This window comes from Anomaloglossus baeobatrachus, chromosome 2 (genome assembly GCF_048569485.1).
Source record: "Anomaloglossus baeobatrachus isolate aAnoBae1 chromosome 2, aAnoBae1.hap1, whole genome shotgun sequence".
Lineage (NCBI taxonomy): Eukaryota > Metazoa > Chordata > Amphibia > Anura > Aromobatidae > Anomaloglossus > Anomaloglossus baeobatrachus.
In genome coordinates, this window is record NC_134354.1 from 758,182,349 (window position 1) to 758,202,627 (window position 20,279).

General features: G+C 45.6%; 1 protein-coding gene across 1 annotated transcript in view; it reads right to left on the reverse strand.

Annotated features, from left to right (window-relative positions):
- The window catches only part of PIWIL4 (piwi like RNA-mediated gene silencing 4), a 347,467-nt gene that overhangs the window by 197,564 nt on the left and 129,624 nt on the right, over positions 1-20,279 (reverse strand). The window contains exons 10-12 of the mRNA XM_075337494.1: positions 19,762-19,888; positions 11,525-11,642; positions 4,460-4,571 (exon numbers count right to left, since the gene is read on the reverse strand). Of these exons, the coding sequence (XP_075193609.1) occupies positions 4,460-4,571; positions 11,525-11,642; positions 19,762-19,888 (357 nt within the window). The remainder of the gene's footprint in view (positions 1-4,459; positions 4,572-11,524; positions 11,643-19,761; positions 19,889-20,279) is intronic.

A 20,279-nucleotide genomic window follows, 5' to 3' on the forward strand; every position in this document is an offset into this window, starting at 1 on the left:
TTCTGGATTGCCTCTCTGAAGTCAGAGTGATCCAGAAACATATTTAATGTACGCTTTGGAGACCTGAAACGGAATTTCTCCTGAGAAGCAGACTCCTCAATTGTAGGAGCTGGGGGAGAAATATCCAACACCTGATTGATGGTCGCTATAAGGTCATTCACTACTGCGTCACCTTCAGGCGTATCTAGGTTGAGAGCGGCTTCAGGATCAGAATCCTGATCTGATACCTCCGCTTCATCCTCCAGAGAGTCCCCCTGCTGGGACCCTGAACAGTGTGATGAGGTGGAGGGAATTTCCCAGCGACCCCGCTTGGTCGGCCTGGGACTGCGGTCCGTGTCAGAGACCTCACCCTGGGACCTATGGGATACCCCAGGGGCACTTTGCTGTTCCAATTGAGGGGGACCAGGGGTCAAGGATTGGATAGTGACCGTGGCCTGAGTCACCGGTCTGGACTGTAAGGCTTCCAGTATTTTAGCAGACCATTTATCCATAGTCTCAGACAGTTTGTCAGCAAAGGCTGCAAACTCCGTCCCTGTCACCTGGACAGTGGTAGCAGGTGGATCCACCTGGGCCATCAGTCGCAGAGGCTCCGGCTGAGTAAGTGCCACAGGGGCCGAGCATTGCACACAATGAGGGTCAGTGGAACCTGCCGGTAGTACAGCTGTACATGAGGTACAAGTTGCAAAGTACGCCTGTGCTTTGGCACCCTTGCTTTTTGCAGATGACATGTTGTCTCCTCTGAGAACAACCAGGAGGGTATATAGCCAAAAATCAACAGAGCGACCGTACAGTGCAATGTATAGCCTATAAGCCTATATATATATATACACTTCGGTACTCAGTGGGGCCAGCACCATAGGTGCTGCTTACCGACCGCTCAAAGCAGTTGTGTGGTCACCGGATTCCCTGCCTGGGTCTCCCTGTGTTGTCTCTCCTCTCCAGCGTCTGAATCGCTGACAGGAATGGCTGCCGGCGTTCTGTGGGGAGGAGGAGATCGTGGGCGTGCCCAAGAAAAGTGCGGGAATCCAGTGCCCCACTGTACTGAGTGAGGGGGGAGGAGGATACTAATGTATGCTCCAGCCCTCCGCTGACGATCCGTGCAGCGTCCCGCCCCTTCCCTGACTGGCAGGCTTGTGGGCGGGAATAAACGACACTAGGCCGCAGAAGCCGGGGACTAAAGTTAGAAGCGCGGCCGGCAATAAGCGCGGCCGCGCGGTAGTCCCCCGGCGCACAAACACACCCAACAGTGCTGGAAAGTGTCTGGCACAAGCGCTCCATGTCCGGCGCACTAACACACCCAGCCGTGCTGGAAAGTGTCTGGCACAAGCGCTCCATGTCCAGCGCACTAACACACCCAGCAGTGCTGGAAAGTGTCTGGCACAGGCGCTGCATGTCCGGCGCACTAACACACCCAGCCGTGCTGGAAAGTGTCTGGCACAAGCGCTCCATGTCCGGCGCACTAACACACCCAGCAGTGCTGTAATGTGTCTGGCACCAGCGCTCCATGCGCGGTCCCCACGGGGACACAGAGTACCTCATAGTAGCAGGGCCTTGTCCCTGACGATACTCAGCTCCTATCCTGCAGATTCCCAGGGGCTGCGGAGGGAGCACGGTCCCAGTGCCTAGAGACCGAACCTGGATCCCACTTCACCCAGAGCCCTAAGGGATGGGGAAGGAAAACAGCATGTGGCTCCTGCCTGTGTACCCGCAATGGGTACCTCAACCTTAACAACACCGCCGACAAAGTGGGGTGAGAAGGGAGCATGCTGGGGGCCCTGTTATGGGCCCTCTTTTCTTCCATCCGACCTGGTCAGCAGCTGCTGCCGACCAAGCTGTGGAGCTATGCGTGGATGTCTGCCTCCTTCGCACAAAGCATAAAAACTGAGGAGCCCGTGAGCACGGGGGGTGTATAGGCAGAAGGGGAGGGGCTTTACACTTTTTAGTGTAATACTTTGTGTGGCCTCCGGAGGCATAGCTATACACCCAATTGTCTGGGTCTCCCAATGGAGCGACAAAGAAATATATAATATTGCATACTGTATATATTGTATTTTATTGTAAATTTTATATATGCAAAAAAGCAGGAAAAATATATTTTTTTTCTTAGCTTTTTTCATGTTTATCTTGAGCATGGTCTCTAAAAAGTAAAGGGTATTCCGGTCTACAAAAATAATCATCTATTCACTGAATATGTGATAATAGTTAAATCAGATTGGATCTCACCAATTGAATCTTGACAGATCAGCAGAATATGGGACTTATGCCCCCCATTCCGTAACGCCGCAGCCAAGAGGTGGATGGAGCAGCTGGTCACGCGTGCACCATGACCCTCCATACAAAATAAAGTCTATGGCATTGCTAAAAACAGCAGAGCAATGGGCTCGACTATCAGCGTCATGTACATGCGTGACCGGCCGTGACATAAAACTCTTCTTGACTTCTCCCCCATGTGTCATGGCACTTCTTTCAAAGTCTTCACTGTGGTGAACAGAAAACGGAGCAGTGTGCTTGGACTTCATAGACACTCCTATAGACAAAAATAATGGCAAGTGCATGGGTGCAAATAGGACCCACGGCTAAATTCAACTTTTCGCGGAAGAATGTAAGTCCCTTGCTCTGGCACTCAGTAGGCGTCCAGAGCAGAATGCCCTTTAGTTCTATAAGTTGCCCATGTTTTGTTATGGCAAACGTGTTCAGAATACGGTGAAACTGGAAAACTGCAGCATATATCAATTCTTGCAATGTTTTTGCATTTTTGGCAAAAAAAGAACCAGGTACACGAGGATGTGAAACCCATTTAAGTTTGTTATTTTCCTGTAATTTAAGAGGTTGTCCACTACTTTTCCACTGATGGACTATTAATCTTTGATCGTCCTGGGTCTGACACCTGACACCCATGCCAATCAGCTGTTCTTGGATCCGCCGGCGGCAGCAGAAAATGCTCAGTTCTAGAGCTGCCCCGTCTTCTGATAGCAACCGTGGCTGGGTACTGCACATCCGACTCCCATTCAAATGAATAGGAGGTGGATATGCAGTACCCGACTGCCACCACTATCAGAAGATGGGCAGCGCCGGAATTGAGCATTTCCGGCCACCTGCTGCCACCGGGACCAATAACAGCTAATCTGTGAGGGTGCCGGGTGTCAAACCCCGGCTGATTGGACATTGATGACCTAGTCTAAGCATAGGCCATCATTATTAAAGTAGTGGACAACCTCTTTAAATTAATATGTTAAAGTAAACAATGCCTGATCAACTCAATGCCCTACCAACATGTGAAAGTAAACAATGCCGTATCAGCATATAAACGTAAAAAATGCCCTACCAACATGTGAAAGTAAACAATGTTCTACCACCATGTGAAAGTAAACAAAGCCCTACCAGCATATGAAAGTAAACAATGACCTGCCAGCATATGAAAGTAACAATACCCTACCACCATGTGAAAGTAACCATGCCCTACCAGCATATGAAAGTAAACAATGCCCTACCAGCATATACAAGTAACAATGCCCTACCAGCATATCAAAGTAACAATGCCCTACCAGCATATGAAAGTAACAATGCCCTACCAACATATGAAAGTAAACAATGCCCTACCAGCATATGAAAGTAAACAATGCCCTACCAGCATATGAAAGTAACAATGCCCTACCAGCATATGAAAGTAACAATGCCCTACCAGCATATGAAAGTAAACAATGCGCTTCCAGCATATGAAAGTAAACAATGCCCTGCCGACATGTTACCGACAGCTATTCAATGCCCTACTAATGTGTTACATATACAATGCCCTGTGCTTGCAAGGTGAAAGCTGAGCTTTGGGATCCTTAAAAACATATCAAGAAAAAAAAGCAGCAAAAACATAGCAGAAAGGCAGGCAAACCTGCATTTTGTTTGCAGCTTCTTATTGCCAAGCAATCAGGTTTTGGCTGCGGAAAATAGCAGCAAAAAAGCAACGTGTGAACATAGTTGAAAAGTGCTGACATCAGCAATTAAATTTTCTCTGCCCAGGTCTGGTTCCAGCCTAGCATACACTTTTGTACCTGGCATCCTGGGCACCTCTGGTGCTTACTTGGCTATAATGGTGACCTAGAAAGTGCCAGAAGCAACAAGGCTCTGGGTGCAAAAGTGAAGTATGGTTGCTCTGAATGACTGGACTGGATACAAGACAAGGGCAGTGCAAATCGAATTGCTCATCTCTACATGAAACCCATTTTAGTAAGTGCAAAATTTTATTTTGTGAAACTGCACAAATAACCTGGATAAGAGTAGAAGGTTAAGAGTAAATTCACAAATGGCAGGGATTTCTGAATACTATCCCGTTAATCCTGAATGAAGATTATAGAAATTTACGAGCTTGTTTTGCAGAGGTGTGTGCTTTATAGGGTTCATTTTTTTGGCTTCATGGTCAGCGCACTCCTTGTTGTCCATAACATTTACTTTCATGGACACTTACGACATTATCCCTCAGGTAAATCTTCTCAGGTGGCACCACGCGTCCGGTGATAGACAGCTGCCTCTCCATTCGAACACCCCATTTTGCAAGTTCTGAGCTCGCCTCCCGACTTCTGTGACCCAAAAGAAACAAAAAAATGCACTAATCAGCACATTAATAATGCACATTGTTGCTTCTGTCACCCACCGGCCTTCCTTTCTGGCAAAACCAAAGGATAGGAAGGTGGCATGAAACAGGATCTGATTGCATCATTAAATATATATACTGTTCCGGTGCCAACTTGTAAGAGGTTTGCTAAGTGCAGCAGGCATCCTTCTCACTGCGGTGTGGATAATAAATCAAGTGTCTAAACAGGGAAATGAATGAGGGGAAGGTATTAGTGAGATGCCATCATTAGCTGCTGTCACCGGCACTTATATTACCCATCAGGTGAACTGCAAGGATTGTTATCGGAAAAAATACATTTGGTTATGGCGGCCAACGAAGAGTCGGCACATAGGACTTTTCGAAAAGAAGAGTGTCCAAGAAGAGGACAAATGGATTTGCTCTACGTGAATGAGGATGGAGTGGACTGGGAAACCATAAATAGTTCTTGGGGAATAAGTTTTATTCTAGTTTGTCCCATGGCTATTAGATGCCATCAGTTGTTGACTGCATTTCACTGCACCGGAAAAGCTGAAGGACTCCATTCGCAAGGAACCATAGGGTTCCCAGTAGTCGGTCAACCACCAATCCATACTAAATGGTATGTCATAGCCGGCACCTCTTCCAAAGAAAAATAATATATATACTGTAAACTATACAGTGCCTACAAGTAGTATTCAACCCCCTGCAGATTTAGCAGGTTTACACATTGGGAATTAACTTGGCATTGTGACATTTGGACTGTAGATCAGCCTGGAAGTGTGAAATGCAGCAAAAAAGAATGTTATTTGTTTTTTTATTTTTTTTTTTAAATTGTGAAAAGTTTATTCAGAGGGTCATTTATTATTCAACCCCTCAAACCACCAGAATTCTGTTTGGTTCCCCTAAAGTATTAAGAAGTATTTCAGGCACAAAGAACAATGAGCTTCACATGTTTGGATTAATTATCTCTTTTTCCAGCCTTTTCTGACTAATTAAGACCCTCCCCAAACTTGTGAACAGCACTCATACATGGTCAACATGGGAAAGACAAAGGAGCATTCCAAGGCCATCAGAGACAAGATCGTGGAGGGTCACAAGGCTGGCAAGGGGTACAAAACCCTTTCCAAGGAGTTGGGCCTACCTGTCTGCACTGTTGGGAGCATCATCCGGAAGTGGAAGGCTTATGGAACTACTGTTAGCCTTCCACGGCCTGGACAGCCTTTAAAAGTTTCCACACGTGCCGAGGCCAGGCTTGTCCGAAGAGTCAAGGCTAACCCAAGGACAACAAGGAAGGAGCTCCGGGAAGATCTCATGGCAGTGGGGACATTGGTTTCAGTCAATACCATAAGTAACGTACTCCACCGCAATGGTCTCCGTTCCAGATGAGCCCGTAAGGTACCTTTACTTTCAAAGCGTCATGTCAAGGCTCGTCTACAGTTTGCTCATGATCACTTCGAGGACTTTGAGACAGACTGTTTCAAGGTTCTCTGGTCTGATGAGACCAAGATCGAGATCTTTGGTGCCAACCACACACGTGACGTTTGGAGACTGGATGGCACTGCATACGACCCCAAGAATACCATCCCTACAGTCAAGCATGGTGGTGGCAGCATCATGCTGTGGGGCTGTTTCTCAGCCAAGGGGCCTGTCCATCTGGTCCGCATCCATGGGAAGATGGATAGCATGGCCTACCTGGAGATTTTGGCCAAGAACCTCCGCTCCTCCATCAAGGATCTTAAGATGGGTCGTCATTTCATCTTCCAACAAGACAACGACCCAAAGCACACAGCCAAGAAAACCAAGGCTTGGTTCAAGAGGGAAAAAATCAAGGTGTTGCAGTGGCCTAGTCAGTCTCCTGACCTTAACCCAATTGAAAACTTGTGGAAGGAGCTCAAGATTAAAGTCCACATGAGACACCCAAAGAACCTAGATAACTTGGAGAAGATCTGCATGGAGGAGTGGGCCAATATAACTCCAGAGACCTGTGCCGGCCTGATCAGGTCTTATAAAAGACGATTATTAGCTGTAATTGCAAACAAGGGTTATTCCACAAAATATTAAACCTAGGGGTTGAATAAAAATTGACCCACACTTTTATGTTGAAAATTTATTAAAATTTAACTGAGCAACATAACTTGTTGGTTTGTAAGATGTATGCATCTGTTAATAACTCCTGCTCTTGTTTGAAGTTTGCAGGCTCTAACTTATTTGCATTTTATCAAACCTGCTAAATCTGCAGGGGGTTGAATACTACTTGTAGGCACTGTATAGTCATTCATTTTATCCTCAGCGCTAGTGCCACATCCCCAATCCTCGCCACTGGTATTTTGTATACCTTGGTTATAGCGGTGGCATCATGACTGAAGAAGCCTGTCATCGGCCTTAGAGGCTCCTGACACCAGAGGATGTATATAGTCAGTGATCACGTAGGGTAAAAGGGGCACAATGACTGCGGTCAAGGTAAGCAGGGTACCAGCGGGGAGGATTGGGGACATAACGGTGGCAAATTGGGTCAGAAATTGGTGAGTGTATATATGACTTATTTTAGCTTTAAGGCTGCCTGTGTGCAAGTATGTAATTACAGAGGGTGTCCAGTGAAAACAAGTGATCACTAGAGATGAGGGAACCCGAAAAGTCAAGTTTGGTGTTCGTATCTAACATGGACTTTACGAAAAAAAAAGCAGAGTTCGAGTTGGAGATCGAGTGCTTTATGTAGGCAAACCATTGAGCAAGCATCGCTGTGCTTGGGTACGCTCGTGCTCAGATCAGTGCGAGCCGCTTGGAGTGTTTGATGGCCTCTCACTGGGGGTAACAACAGCACGATCGGATGTAGTGTGCACCAAAAAAATGAAAAAACCTGCACCCGGAAGTGGCTGTATTTGGACGCACAGCTAAACTATCAATTAGTAACTTCCATTGAGGTTCAAGTCAAGTCTGGGTCCAAAACAAAACTTTATCTAAAGTCCGGTTGAACCCGTAGAACCCGAATTTCAATGTTTCAATGGGTCCGCTCATCTCTAGTCATCACCTAATCTATGAACTGTTAAGTAGAACAGGGAATGGACCGGCGCTCAACTCAATGTCTACAGAACTGCCGGAAAAAGCTGAGTGCAGCAACCTATAGCGAAGAACGGAGAGGTGGTCAAGCATGTTCACTGCTGCTCCATGAACGTTCCCTGGTCGGCTGATTTTGAGGATCCTAGTGGACGGACCACCACCGATTAATAAGTTATCTCCTATCCTGCTTTCATTGGACAACGTTTTTGTTTTTTACAACCCCTTCACTCAATGATAAATGCCGGAAAAATGTAAAATATTAGCATCAGTCAAAAAAATGGCTGCTTTTGACTTCTCATGCCACTTCAGAAAAGTAGTGAGAAAACTGGGCAGAGCTATGTGTAATGAGGCAGGACTAGTATCAAATGTACTATAACTATAGCAAACTTATAGGGCAAATATACATTTTCTTATAGGAGGATTTCGGTTTCTGGAGCACGGACAGCCTAAATTTATTACAAAGCTTGGGTGCTTTTCACTCCAAAGTACTGGAGAACAAAAATGTCCCCACTGGGCCTCTACATTACAATGTATCAGACTGCGCTCGGATCTATCCCATATCCGGAGGTAGGCTTTAACACCACATCTATTTGTGCGCAGCTTGTATGAAATGGACTCACAGCACAATATGGGAGCAGGCTCAGGAGCTGAGCATGCATCTATCCTGACAATTGATAGCTGTCCTATACAGCCATCATCTGCATCTAACAGCGACATATATCTGGATTTAGATCCTTTTTAGCATACTATGCGAGACATATATCTGAATTTATAATCTTTTTAGCATAATATAGAAAACATATCTAGATTTAGATGGAATAAGGATGACATATATCTGTAATTAGATTCTTTTTAGAATAAAACGGGAGACATCTGGATTTAGATTCTTTTTAGCATAATACGGGAGCCGGGTATCTGGATTTAGACCTTTGTTTAGCATAATATGGGAGACATATCTGAATTTATAATCTTTTTAACATAATACAGGAGACATATCTGGATTTAGATCATTTGGAGCACAATACGGGAGATAGATATCTGGATTTAGAGCCTTTTTAGCATAATACGGGAGACATATCTGGATTTAGAGCCTTTTTAGCATAATACGGGAGACATATCTGGATTTAGATCCTTTTTAACATAATACGGGAGACATATATCTGGATTTAGAGCCTTTTTAGCATAATACGGGAGACATATCTGGATTTAGATCCTTTTTAACATAATACGGGAGACATATCTGGATTTAGATCCTTTTTAGCATAATACGGGAGACAAATCTGCATTTAGATCCTTTTTAGCAAAATACAGGAGACATATCTGGATTTAGATACTTTGTAGCATAAAACTGAAGACATACATCTGGGTCCAGATGCTATTTAGCATAATACGGGAGACATATCTGGATTTAGATCCTTTTTAGCGGAATACAGGAGAGATATCTGGATTTAGATCCTTTTTAGCATAATACAGGAGACATATCTAGATTTAAATCTGTTTTGCATAATACAGGAGAAATATATCTTGATTTAGATCTTATTTAGCATAATACGGGAGACATATCTGGAATTAGATCCTTTTTAGCATAATACGGAAGGCATTTCTGGATTTAAATCCTTTTTAGCATAATACGGGAGACATATCTGGCTTTAGATCTTTTTTAGCATAATACAGGATACATATTTCTGGATTTAGATTCTTTTAGTATAATATGAGAGACATATCTGGATTTACCGTATTTTTCGCATTATAAGACGCACTTTTGTTCCCCCAAATTTTGGGGGAAAGTAGGGGGTGCGTCTATTAAGCCGAATATACGGGGGGGAGGGTGTGTGTATATATATATATATATATTTATATATATATATATATATATATACTGCAGGGTCCGCTCTGGAGCGCTGCTGGGGGCAGGTGAAGCTGCGGGCTGCAGCCTTTGATCTCCTGCTCCCGCTCATATAATATGCACAGCCGCTGTCCACCACCATGGTCATTAAATCGCACCACAGTGACGGGCTGGGGCAGCGGTGCATATTATATGAGCCTGCGTCCCACATGCCCCCCCTGTGTTAGATATGGCCCCCATGCTGCTGCTCATTCTAAAAAAAAAAAAGCTTTACTTACCCCCTCCAGCGTTTCTCCCCGGTGTCTCTGCTTCCACTGTGATCAGGCACGCAGAGATGAGATCACTCTGCTCTGCCGATCACATGACCGGCAGCAAGAACCAGGAAGTGGAGGAACAGAAGCACGGAGGGAGACAGGAGGGAGATCAGCGCTGGAGGAGGTAAGGAAACAGTGTTTTATTTTACTATGGGCAGCAGCATGGGGGCGATATCTAACACAGGGGAACGTGTGCAATCCATAGGGGGCCATAGGCAGCACAGGGGAACGTATGCAATCCATAGGGGGCCATAGGCAGCACAGGGGAACGTATGCAATCCATAGGGGACCATAGGCAGCACAGAGGAACGTATGCAATCCATAGGGGACCATAGGCAGCACAGGGGAACGTATGCAATCCATAAGAGACCATAGGCAGCACAGGGGACCGTATGCAATCCATAGGGGACCATAGGCAGCACAGGGGAAAGTATGCAATCCATAGGGGACCATAGGCAGTACAGGGGAACATATGCAACCCATAGGGGACCATAGGCAGCACAGGGGAACATATGCAATCCATAGGGGACCATAGGCATCACAGGGGGACGTATGCAATCCATAGGGGACCATAGGCAGCACAGGGGAACGTATGCAATCCATAAGAGACCATAGGCAGCACAGGGGACCGTATGCAATCCATAGGGGACCATAGGCAGCACAGGGGAAAGTATGCAATCCATAGGGGACCATAGGCAGCACAGGGGAACATATGCAATCCATAGGGGACCATAGGCAGCACAGGGGAACATATGCAATCCATAGGGGACCATAGGCAGCACAGGGGGACGTATGCAATCCATAGGGGACCATAGGCAGCACAGGGGAATGTGCGCAATCCATAGGGGGCCATAGGCAGCACAGGGGAACGTATGCAATCCATAGGGGGCCATAGGCAGCACAGGGGAACGTATGCAATCCATAGGGGACCATAGGCAGCACAGGGGAACATATGCAATCCATAGGGGACCATAGGCAGCACAGGGGAACGTATGCAATCCATAGGGGACCATAGGCAGCACAGGGGAATGTATGCAATCCATAGGGGACCATAGGCAGCACAGGGGAACGTATGCAATTCATAGGGGGCCATAGGCAGCACAGGGGAACGTGTGCCAGCACAAGGGGGCTATATTCAATATAAGGGGCCATATCCAGATTAAGTGGGCTAATTTTAGGATGGGGGGCTATGAGGGACATATACCCTATATGATTTGTTAGACGGACACTAGCATTATAAGATGGACCCCATTTAACATTAAAAAAAAAATTCTCTTTTCCTTCACCAAATTTGGGGGTGCGTCTTATAATCAGGTGCGTCTTATAAAGCGAAAAATACGGTATTTCCTTTTTAGAATAATATGGGGGAACATATAGATTTAGATCATTTTTAGCATAATACAGGAAACATATCTGAATTTAGATCCTTTCGCATAATACAGGAGATAAATTGCAGGTTTCCCTTTTGTACAATGTCCCGGATCCTCGTACCCTTTACATTGTTAATGAGCATACAGTGAAGAGTTTGCAGGAATCCTCTCTGTATACACTTAATCAATAGGAAATGATTTACTTAGCACAATATTCCCCTTCCCCATCCTCCCCAGACATGGTTAAGGGATACACACGAGTTACTAAGCTGCGCTCAATAATTTATCAGAGGTCATTTTTTTATGGGATTCCTGTAATGGAAACAAGTCAAAAGCGAGTTGAATGAATTACTCCTGGATGTTTTCTGCCAGACTCTGCAGCCTCTTCTGCCTGCGCTCCGGGTTTAATTGTGTTTCCTGCGACAGGTCTTTCATCAGGCGTAAGTCCGTAAGTGCGCGGCTCGACAGCCCTAGTGATAGTGCAGAAACGGGAAGAAATTGGCACCATAAAACAAGTTCTGTACGGCAATGTCTGACATATCTATGGTAAGCCCGCGCTCGGGGAACAGATAACGATGCTGTATAAATACATATGAAATCCATCTTTTATCACGCTCATCCTCCTGTCTACTGGCAGAAATCATCGGGACAGCCTAACTAATGAAAATCACCTAGATGTCCGCTAGCTGCAGACTTATTCTGCCAAAATTACTTCTGGCCTCCAAGTGTGGCCAGCGTCACCATCGTTGGCACTTAAACTGGCATCTGGAAAAGGGAAAGGTAAGAATTTGCCAAGTTTCCTACAAACTAGTTAAAGGGAACCAACCGGCAGGATTTTCATATATAAAGTAAAGCCAGTGCTATACTGGGGCTAGGATGCTGAATGTAAGCATAGCTTTTGTTTTGGGATTGGATGTTTTATTTCAGAAATATGTGCAAGTAAAGTTCCAGCAATGCACTGCTATTTGATTGACAGGTGCAAAAGGGGTGGGAATATGTGGGTCAGGTCTTGCTATCTATTCCCGCCTCTGTCTGCCTGCTTGGCCTTCCTCCCCCTGTCGCCGTCATAGACTTTAATTCCGGCGCAGGCAGACAGGAGCAAGAATAGATAGCAAGACCCGACACATATATTCCCTTCGTGTTGCACCTGTCACTCAAATAGCAGTGTATTTCTGGAACTTTACTTGCACATATTTCTGAAATAAAACATCCAATCTCAGAACAAAAGGTATGGTAAAATTCAGCATCCTAGAGCCGGTATAGTACTGGCTTTACTTTATATATGAAAATCCTGCTGGTTGGTCTCCTTTAAATATTTGGAACACCAGCTATAGAGTGATCCAAGACACAGCAACCAACATATCTAGTGATTTGTACAAAATTTACCCTACTATGTTCACAAATATGGCACCTTCCTTGCCGTCTTTTACACTGTGTATGTATGTTGGATGTCAGGTGTGTGTATGGAGCCCCCTCTATGTATGGTGGATGTCAGGTGTGTGTGTATGGAGCCCCCTCGATGTATGGTGGATGTCAGGTGTGTGTGTATGGAGCCCCCTCTATGTATGGTGGATGTCAGGTGTGTGTATGGAGCCCCCTCTATGTATGGTGGATGTCAGGTGTGTGTATGGAGCCCCCTCTATGTATGGTGGATGTCAGGTGTGTGTATGGAGCCCCCTCTATGTATGGTGGATGTCAGGTATGAGGGTATGGATCCCCCTCTATGTATGGTGGATGTCAGGTATGAGGGTATGGAGCCCCCTCTATGTATGGTGGTTGTCAGGTGTGAGGGTATGGAGTCCCCTCTATGTATGGTGGATGTCAGGTGGAGAGAGGGCTCCATACCCTCACACCTGACAACCACCATACATAGAGGGGGCTCCATACCCTCACACCTGACATCCACCATACATAGAGGGGGCTCCATACCCTCATACCTGACATCCACCATACATAGAGGGGTTCCATACCCTCACACCTGACATCCACCATAGATAGAGGGGGCTCCATACACACACCTGACATCCACCATACATAGAGGGGGCTCCATACCCTCTTACCTGACATCCACCATACCTAGAGGGGGATCCATACCCTCACACCTGACATCCACCATACATAGAGGGGGCTCCATGCACACACCTGACATCCACCATACATAGAGGGGGCTCCATACCCTCTTCTGACATCCACCATACATAGAGGGGGCTCCATACCCTCACACCTGACATCCACCATACATAGAGGGGGCTCCATACACACACCTGACATCCACCATACATAGAGGGGGCTCCATACCCTCTTACCTGACATCCACCATACATAGAGGGGGCTACATACCCTCACACCTGACATCCACCATACATAGAGGGGGCTCCATACCCTCTTACCTGACATCCACCATACATAGAGGGGGCTCCATACCCTCACACCTGACATCCACCATACATAGAGGGGGCTCCATACACACACCTGACATCCACCATACATAGAGGGGGCTCCATACCCTCACACCTGACATCCACCATACATAGAGGGGGCTCCATACACACACCTGACATCCACCATACAGAGGGGGCTCCATACCCTCACACCTGACATCCACCATACACAGAGGGGGCTCCATACCCTCATACCTGACATCCACCATACATAGAGGGGGCTCCATACACACACCTGACATCCACCATACATAGAGGGGGCTCCATACACACACACCTGACATCCACCATACATAGAGGGGGCTCCATATACACTCACCTGACATCCACCATACATAGAGGGGGCTCCATACCCTCACACCTGACATCCACCATACATAGAGGGGGCTCCATACACACACCTGACATCCACCATACATAGAGGGGGCTCCATACCCTCACACCTGACATCCACCATACATAGAGGGGGCTCCATACCCTCATACCTGACATCCACCATACATAGAGGGGGCTCCATACACACACCTGACATCCACCGTACATAGAGGGGGCTCCATACACACACCTGACATCCACCATACATAGAGGGGGCTCCATATACACTCACCTGACATGGAGCCCTCTCTATGTATGGTGGATGTCAGGTGTGAGGGTATGAAGCCCCCTCTTTGTACGGTGGATGTCATCGGAAATAGCGCTGTTCGCAGCTGTTGGAGGTACAGTGCCTTGCGAAAGTATTCGGCCCCCTTGAATTTTTTAACCTTTTCCCACATTTCAGGCTTCAAACATAAAGATAAAAATGTTAATGTTCTGGTGAAGAATCAACAACAAATGGGACACAATTGTGAAGATGAACGATATTTATTGCTTATTTTAAACTTTTGTAAAAAATAATAAACTGAATATTGGGGCGTGCAATATTATTCGGCCCTTTTAAGTTAATACTTTGTAGCGCCACCTTTTGCTGCGATTACAGCACAAGTCGCTTGGGTATGTCTCTATCAGTTTTGCACATCAAGAGACTGAAATTCTCGCCCATTCTTCCTTTGTAAACAGCTGGAGCTGAGTGAGGTTGGATGGAGGCGTTTGTGAACAGCAGTTTTCAGCTCTTTCCACAGATTCTCGATTGGATTCAGGTCTGGACTGTGACTTGGCCATTCTAACACCTGGATACGTTTATTAGTGAACCATTCCATTGTACATTTTGCTTTATGTTTTGGATCATTGTCTTGTTGGAAGACAAATCTCCGTCCCAGTCTCAGGTCTTTTGCAGACTCCAACATTTTTTCTTCAACAATGGTCCTGTATTTGGCTCCATCCATCTTCCCATCAATTTTAACCATCTTCCCTGTCCCTGCTGAAGAAAAGCAGGCCCAAACCATGATACAGCCACCACCATGTTTGACAGTGGGGATGGTGTGTTCAGGGTGATGAGCTGTGTTGCTTTTACACCAAACATCATTTGGCATTGTTCCCAAAAAGTTCGATTTTGGTTTCATCTGACCAGAGCACCTTCTTCCACATGTTTGGTGTCTCCCAGGTGGCTTGTGGCAAACTTTAAACAACACTTTTTATGGATATCTTTGAGAAATGGCTTTCTTCTTGCCACTCTTACATAAAGGCCAGATTTGTACAGTGTACGACTGATTGTTGTCCTATGGACAGACTCTCCTACCTCAGCTGTAGATCTCTGCAGTTCATCCAGAGTGATCATGGGCCTCTTCGCTGCATCTCTGATCAGTCTTCTGCTTGTTTGAGATGAAAGTTTGGATGGACGGCCGGGTCTTGGTAGATTTGCAGTGGTATGATAAATACGATCGCTTGCACAGTGCTTCTTGGGATGTTTAAAGTTTTGGAAGTCTTTTTGTAATCAAATCCGGCTTTAAACCTCTCCACAACAGTATCACGGACCTGCCTGTTGTGTTCCTTGGTCTTCATGATGCTCTCTGCGCTTTAAACAGAACACGGAGACTATCACAGAGCCGGTGCATTTATACGGAGACTTGATTACACACAGGGGCTTATATTTATCATCATCAGTCATTTACGACAACATTGGATCATTCAGAGATCCACTTCTGGAGTGAGTTTGCTACACTGAAAGTAAAGGGGCTGAATAATATTGCACGCCCCACTTCAGTTATTTATTTTTTTTAAAAAGTTTAAAATAAGCAATAAATTTTATTCAACGTCACAATTGTGTCCCACTTGTTGTTGATTCTTCACCATAACATTAAACTTTTTATCTTTGTTTGAAGTCTGAAATGTGGGAAAAGGGTTTAAAATTCAAGGGGGCTAAATGCTTTTGCAAGGCACTGTAAATGCTGGTACTCACCATGTTTGGTGCTCCTGACTCTGCTCCATGCACCCGCACTGCACATGCACTGTCATGTATGTTGGATGTTGGGAAGGAGATAACTGTTAATCATAGTGGTGGACACACATGAGACTTTAGGCCCCATATCCTGGGGATTGGTAGGTGGTCTGATCCGTGGACCCTCGTCCATTCTTCAGTTACCCTGTGGGTAGGTGATAAATGTTGCTGGTGGGAAACCTCCTTTACCCTATTGTGCAAATTTACTTAAAGGGGTTGCTTCATTCCACCTATTTTTAGCCCATAAATTCAGCTCAGGTCCACCGCTACCTCTCTGTTTTTTGCTCATGTTGACAATACTTGTTACCGCTGCAGACAATCACTGAGTTCAGCAGCTACATTGGGAAAGCAACTGATTACCAAAAACTGGAACAGCAGAGGAGGCGCAGTGCCGGACCATGGGAGGGTATGTAACGCTGTTTATTATTTTTATACATCACTGGAGCCTAAAAATAGTTGAAAAGAGACAATACTTTTACAGTAAAGAAGCCTTGCACCATCCCGTTTGGCACCCAACATGTTAATAAGATGCACGCGGACAAATTAGTGTAACCGTAGAGTGGGCGTCTGACAGCACCGCTGGCGTAACGCCGGCTGCATCTCGTTTATGAGCTATAGATAAATATTTAATGACATGCTCTTCTTTTTTGGTGGAGCAGCGTGTCACCCGCGAGTATGAAAAAACGCAGAACAATGCTGCATTCATGAGCGTCGCTCTGCAGCACAGATGCCCGGTGCCAGGATGTGTGCGCTGGTGAAGTGTGAATGTCAGGCAGAATACACGTCTGGGGTGAGACGCTGCCAAGAATTTCCCTTTCGCTCGTCCCTGGCTGAGATCCGCTTTCACCAGGGAACAGGCAGGGCAGGATGACTATCTGCTGTTATCAATGGGATCTGATAACGATCTGATGTCTACGGGGTGCGGATCAGGGATCCAGTGAAACCGAGCAGGACGGATCCTTTTGTTTTTAACAGGGATAAGCAGCGTCGTTAGTCTATCGACCGCTTATCTCATCTTGCTCTACTCAATGCACATTAGGGCTGACAGCTGTCGAATGGCTCAATCTATTGTCTCCAAGGAGTTGAGATGTAACTGAATGCCGTCTAAAAGAGTAAGCCCCGACATCTAACAAATGAATAAAGAAAAAAAACACATATTTTCTTTCAAAACAGCGCCACCCCTGTCTACACGATGTGTCTGGTATTGCAGCTCATTTCACTGAAATTGAGCTGCAATACCAGATACAACCTCTGGACAGGAGTGGCGCTATACAATTGCAATAAAACCCTGTAGTTCGGTCGATGCATATTTATATACAGTCATATGAAAAAATTTGGGCACCCCTATTAATGTTAACCTTTTTTCTTTATAACAATTTGGGTTTTTGCAGCAGCTATTTCAGTTTCCTATATCTAATAACTGATGGACTGAGTAATATTTCTGGATTGAAATGAGGTTTATTGTACTAACAGAAAATGTGCAATCCGCATGTAAACAAAATTTGACCGATGCAAAAGTATGGGCACCTCAACATAAAAGTGACATTAATATTTTGCAGATCCTCCTTTTGCAAAAATAACAGCCTCTAGTCGCCTCCTGTAGCTTTTAATGAGTTCCTGGATCCTGGATGAAGGTATATTTGACCATTCCTGTTTACAAAACAATTCCAGTTCAGTTAAGTTTGATGGTCGCCGAGCATGGACAGCACGCTTCAAATCATCCCGCAGATTTTCAATGATATTCAGGTCTGGGGACTGGGATGGCCATTCCAGAACATTGTAATTGTTCCTCTGCATGAATGCTTGAGTAGATTTGGAGCAGTGTTTTGGATCACTGTCTTGCTGAAATATCCGTCCCCTGCGTAACTTCAACTTCGTCACTGATTCTTGCACATTATTGTCAAGAATCTGCTGATAATGAGTTGAATCCATGCGACCCTCAACTTTACCAAGATTTCCGGTGCCGACATTGGCCACACAGCCCCAAAGCATGATGGAACCTCCACCAAATTTTACTGTGGGTAGCAAGTGCTTTTCTTGGAATGCCGTGTTTTTTTGCCTCCATGCATAACGCCTTTTTGTATGACCAACCAACTCAATCTTTGTTTCATCAGTCCACAGGACCTTCTTCCAAAGTGTAACTGGCTTGTCCAAATGTGCTTTTGCATCCCTCAGGCGACTCTGTTTGTGGCGTGCTTGCAGAAACGGCTTCTTTCGCATCACTCTCCCATACAGCTTCTCCTTGTGCAACGTGTGCTGTATTGTTGACCGATGCACATTGACACCATCTGCAGCAAGATGATGCTGCAGGTCTTTGGAGGTGGTCTGTCGATTGTCCTTGACTCCTCTCACCATTCTTCTTCTCTGCCTTTCTGATATTTTTCTTGGCCTGCCACTTCTGGGCTTAACAAGAACTGTACTTGTGTTCTTCCATTTCCTTACTATGTTCCTCACAGTGGAAACTGACAGTTTAAATCTCTGAGACAACTTCTTGTATCCTTCCCCTGAACAACTATGTTGAATAATCTTTGTTTTCAGATCATTTGAGAGTTGTTTTGAGGAGCCCATGATACCACTCTTCATAGGAGATTCAAATAGGAGAACTACTTGCAAATGACTACCTTAAATACCTTTTCTCATGATTGGATACACCTGCCTATGAAGTTCAAAGCTCAATGAGGTTACAAAACCAATTTAGTGCTTTAGAAAGTCAGTAAAAAGTAGTTAGGGTACCTTCACACTTTAGCGATGCAGCAGCGATCCGACCAGCGATCTGACCTGGTCAGGATCGCTGCTGCATCGCTACATGGTCGCTGGTGAGCTGTCAAACAGGCAGATCTCACCAGCGACCAGTGAACAGCCCCCAGCCAGCAGCGACGTGCAAGCGACGCTGCGCTTGCACGGAGCCGGCGTCTGGAAGCTGCGGACACTGGTAACTAAGGTAAACATCGGGTATGGTTACCCGATGTTTACATTAGTTACCAGCGCACACCGCTTAGCTGCGTGTGCAGGGAGCAGGGAGCCGCGCACACTGAGCGCTGGCTCCTTGCTCTCCTAGCTACAGTACACATCGGGTTAATTAACCCGATGTGTACAGCAGCTACATGTGCAGAGAGCCGGAGCCGGCAGCACAGGCAGCGTGAGAGCTGCGGAGGCTGGTAACTAAGGTAAATATCGGGTAACCACCTTGGTTACCCGATGTTTATCTTAGTTACCAGCCTCCGCAGCTGCCAGACGCCGGCTCCTGCTCCCTGCTCGCTTCATTTGTCGCTCTCTCGCTGTCACACACAGCGATCTGTGTGTCACAGCGGGAGAGCGCCTTTGAAGAAAACGAGCCAGGGCTGTGTGTAACGAGCAGCGATCTCGCAGCAGGGGCCAGATCGCTGCTCAGTGTCACACACAGCGAGATCGCTAATGAGGTCACTGCTGCGTCACAAAAAGCGTGACTCAGCAGCGATCTCGGCAGCGAGCTCGCTGTGTGTGAAGCACCCCTTAGCAGTGTTCAAATCAAGAAATTGATAAGGGTGCCCATACTTTTGCACCGGTCAAAGTTTGTTTAAATGCGGATTGCACATTTTCTGTTAGTACAATAAACCTCATTTCAATCCAGAAATATTACTCAGTCCATCAGTTATTAGATATATGAAACTGAAATAGCTGCTGCAAAAACCCAAATTGTTATAAAGAAAAAAGGTTAACATTAATAGGGGTGCCCAAACATTTTCATATCACTGTAAGGGCCCAATGGGCATCGTTATGAGTGTTGCCCCTTACCAGTCAGATAGCACAGTTCTGGGAGAAGGTGAACGACCCGGGGAGCGTCACCCGCCTCACCCTTCTTCATCTTCAAGGAGCTCACCAGCATGGGCTGGAATAAGTCAGTAAGCTCCACATTGTATTGCTAGAGTAAAAGAAATAAAATCTGACAGATGACTATATAATAAATGTATAAAACAAACTAACAACAATAACTGCAAGATAGTCATTTATATCGTATCAAAGCTATAAAAAAAAACACCAAAAACTCCCCAAAACCTGAAATTGTGAAAGAGCTGTTTTCTCCCACCTACTACACTAAAATAAGCTTTAAAGCGTGACTGTCGTTTTATTTTTTTATTTCATCAATCAATAGCACACATGAAAATAAGCAACTTTGTAATGTATCTTATTGGACAAGTTTGCTTGTTTCATCTCCTGGACTCATCTTTCATAATCAAAATTCTCAATTTCCGAGAAAAATCTGTCTACAGTGAACACAGATTTTTAAATCCGAGATAAAAGATGGCAGTTGG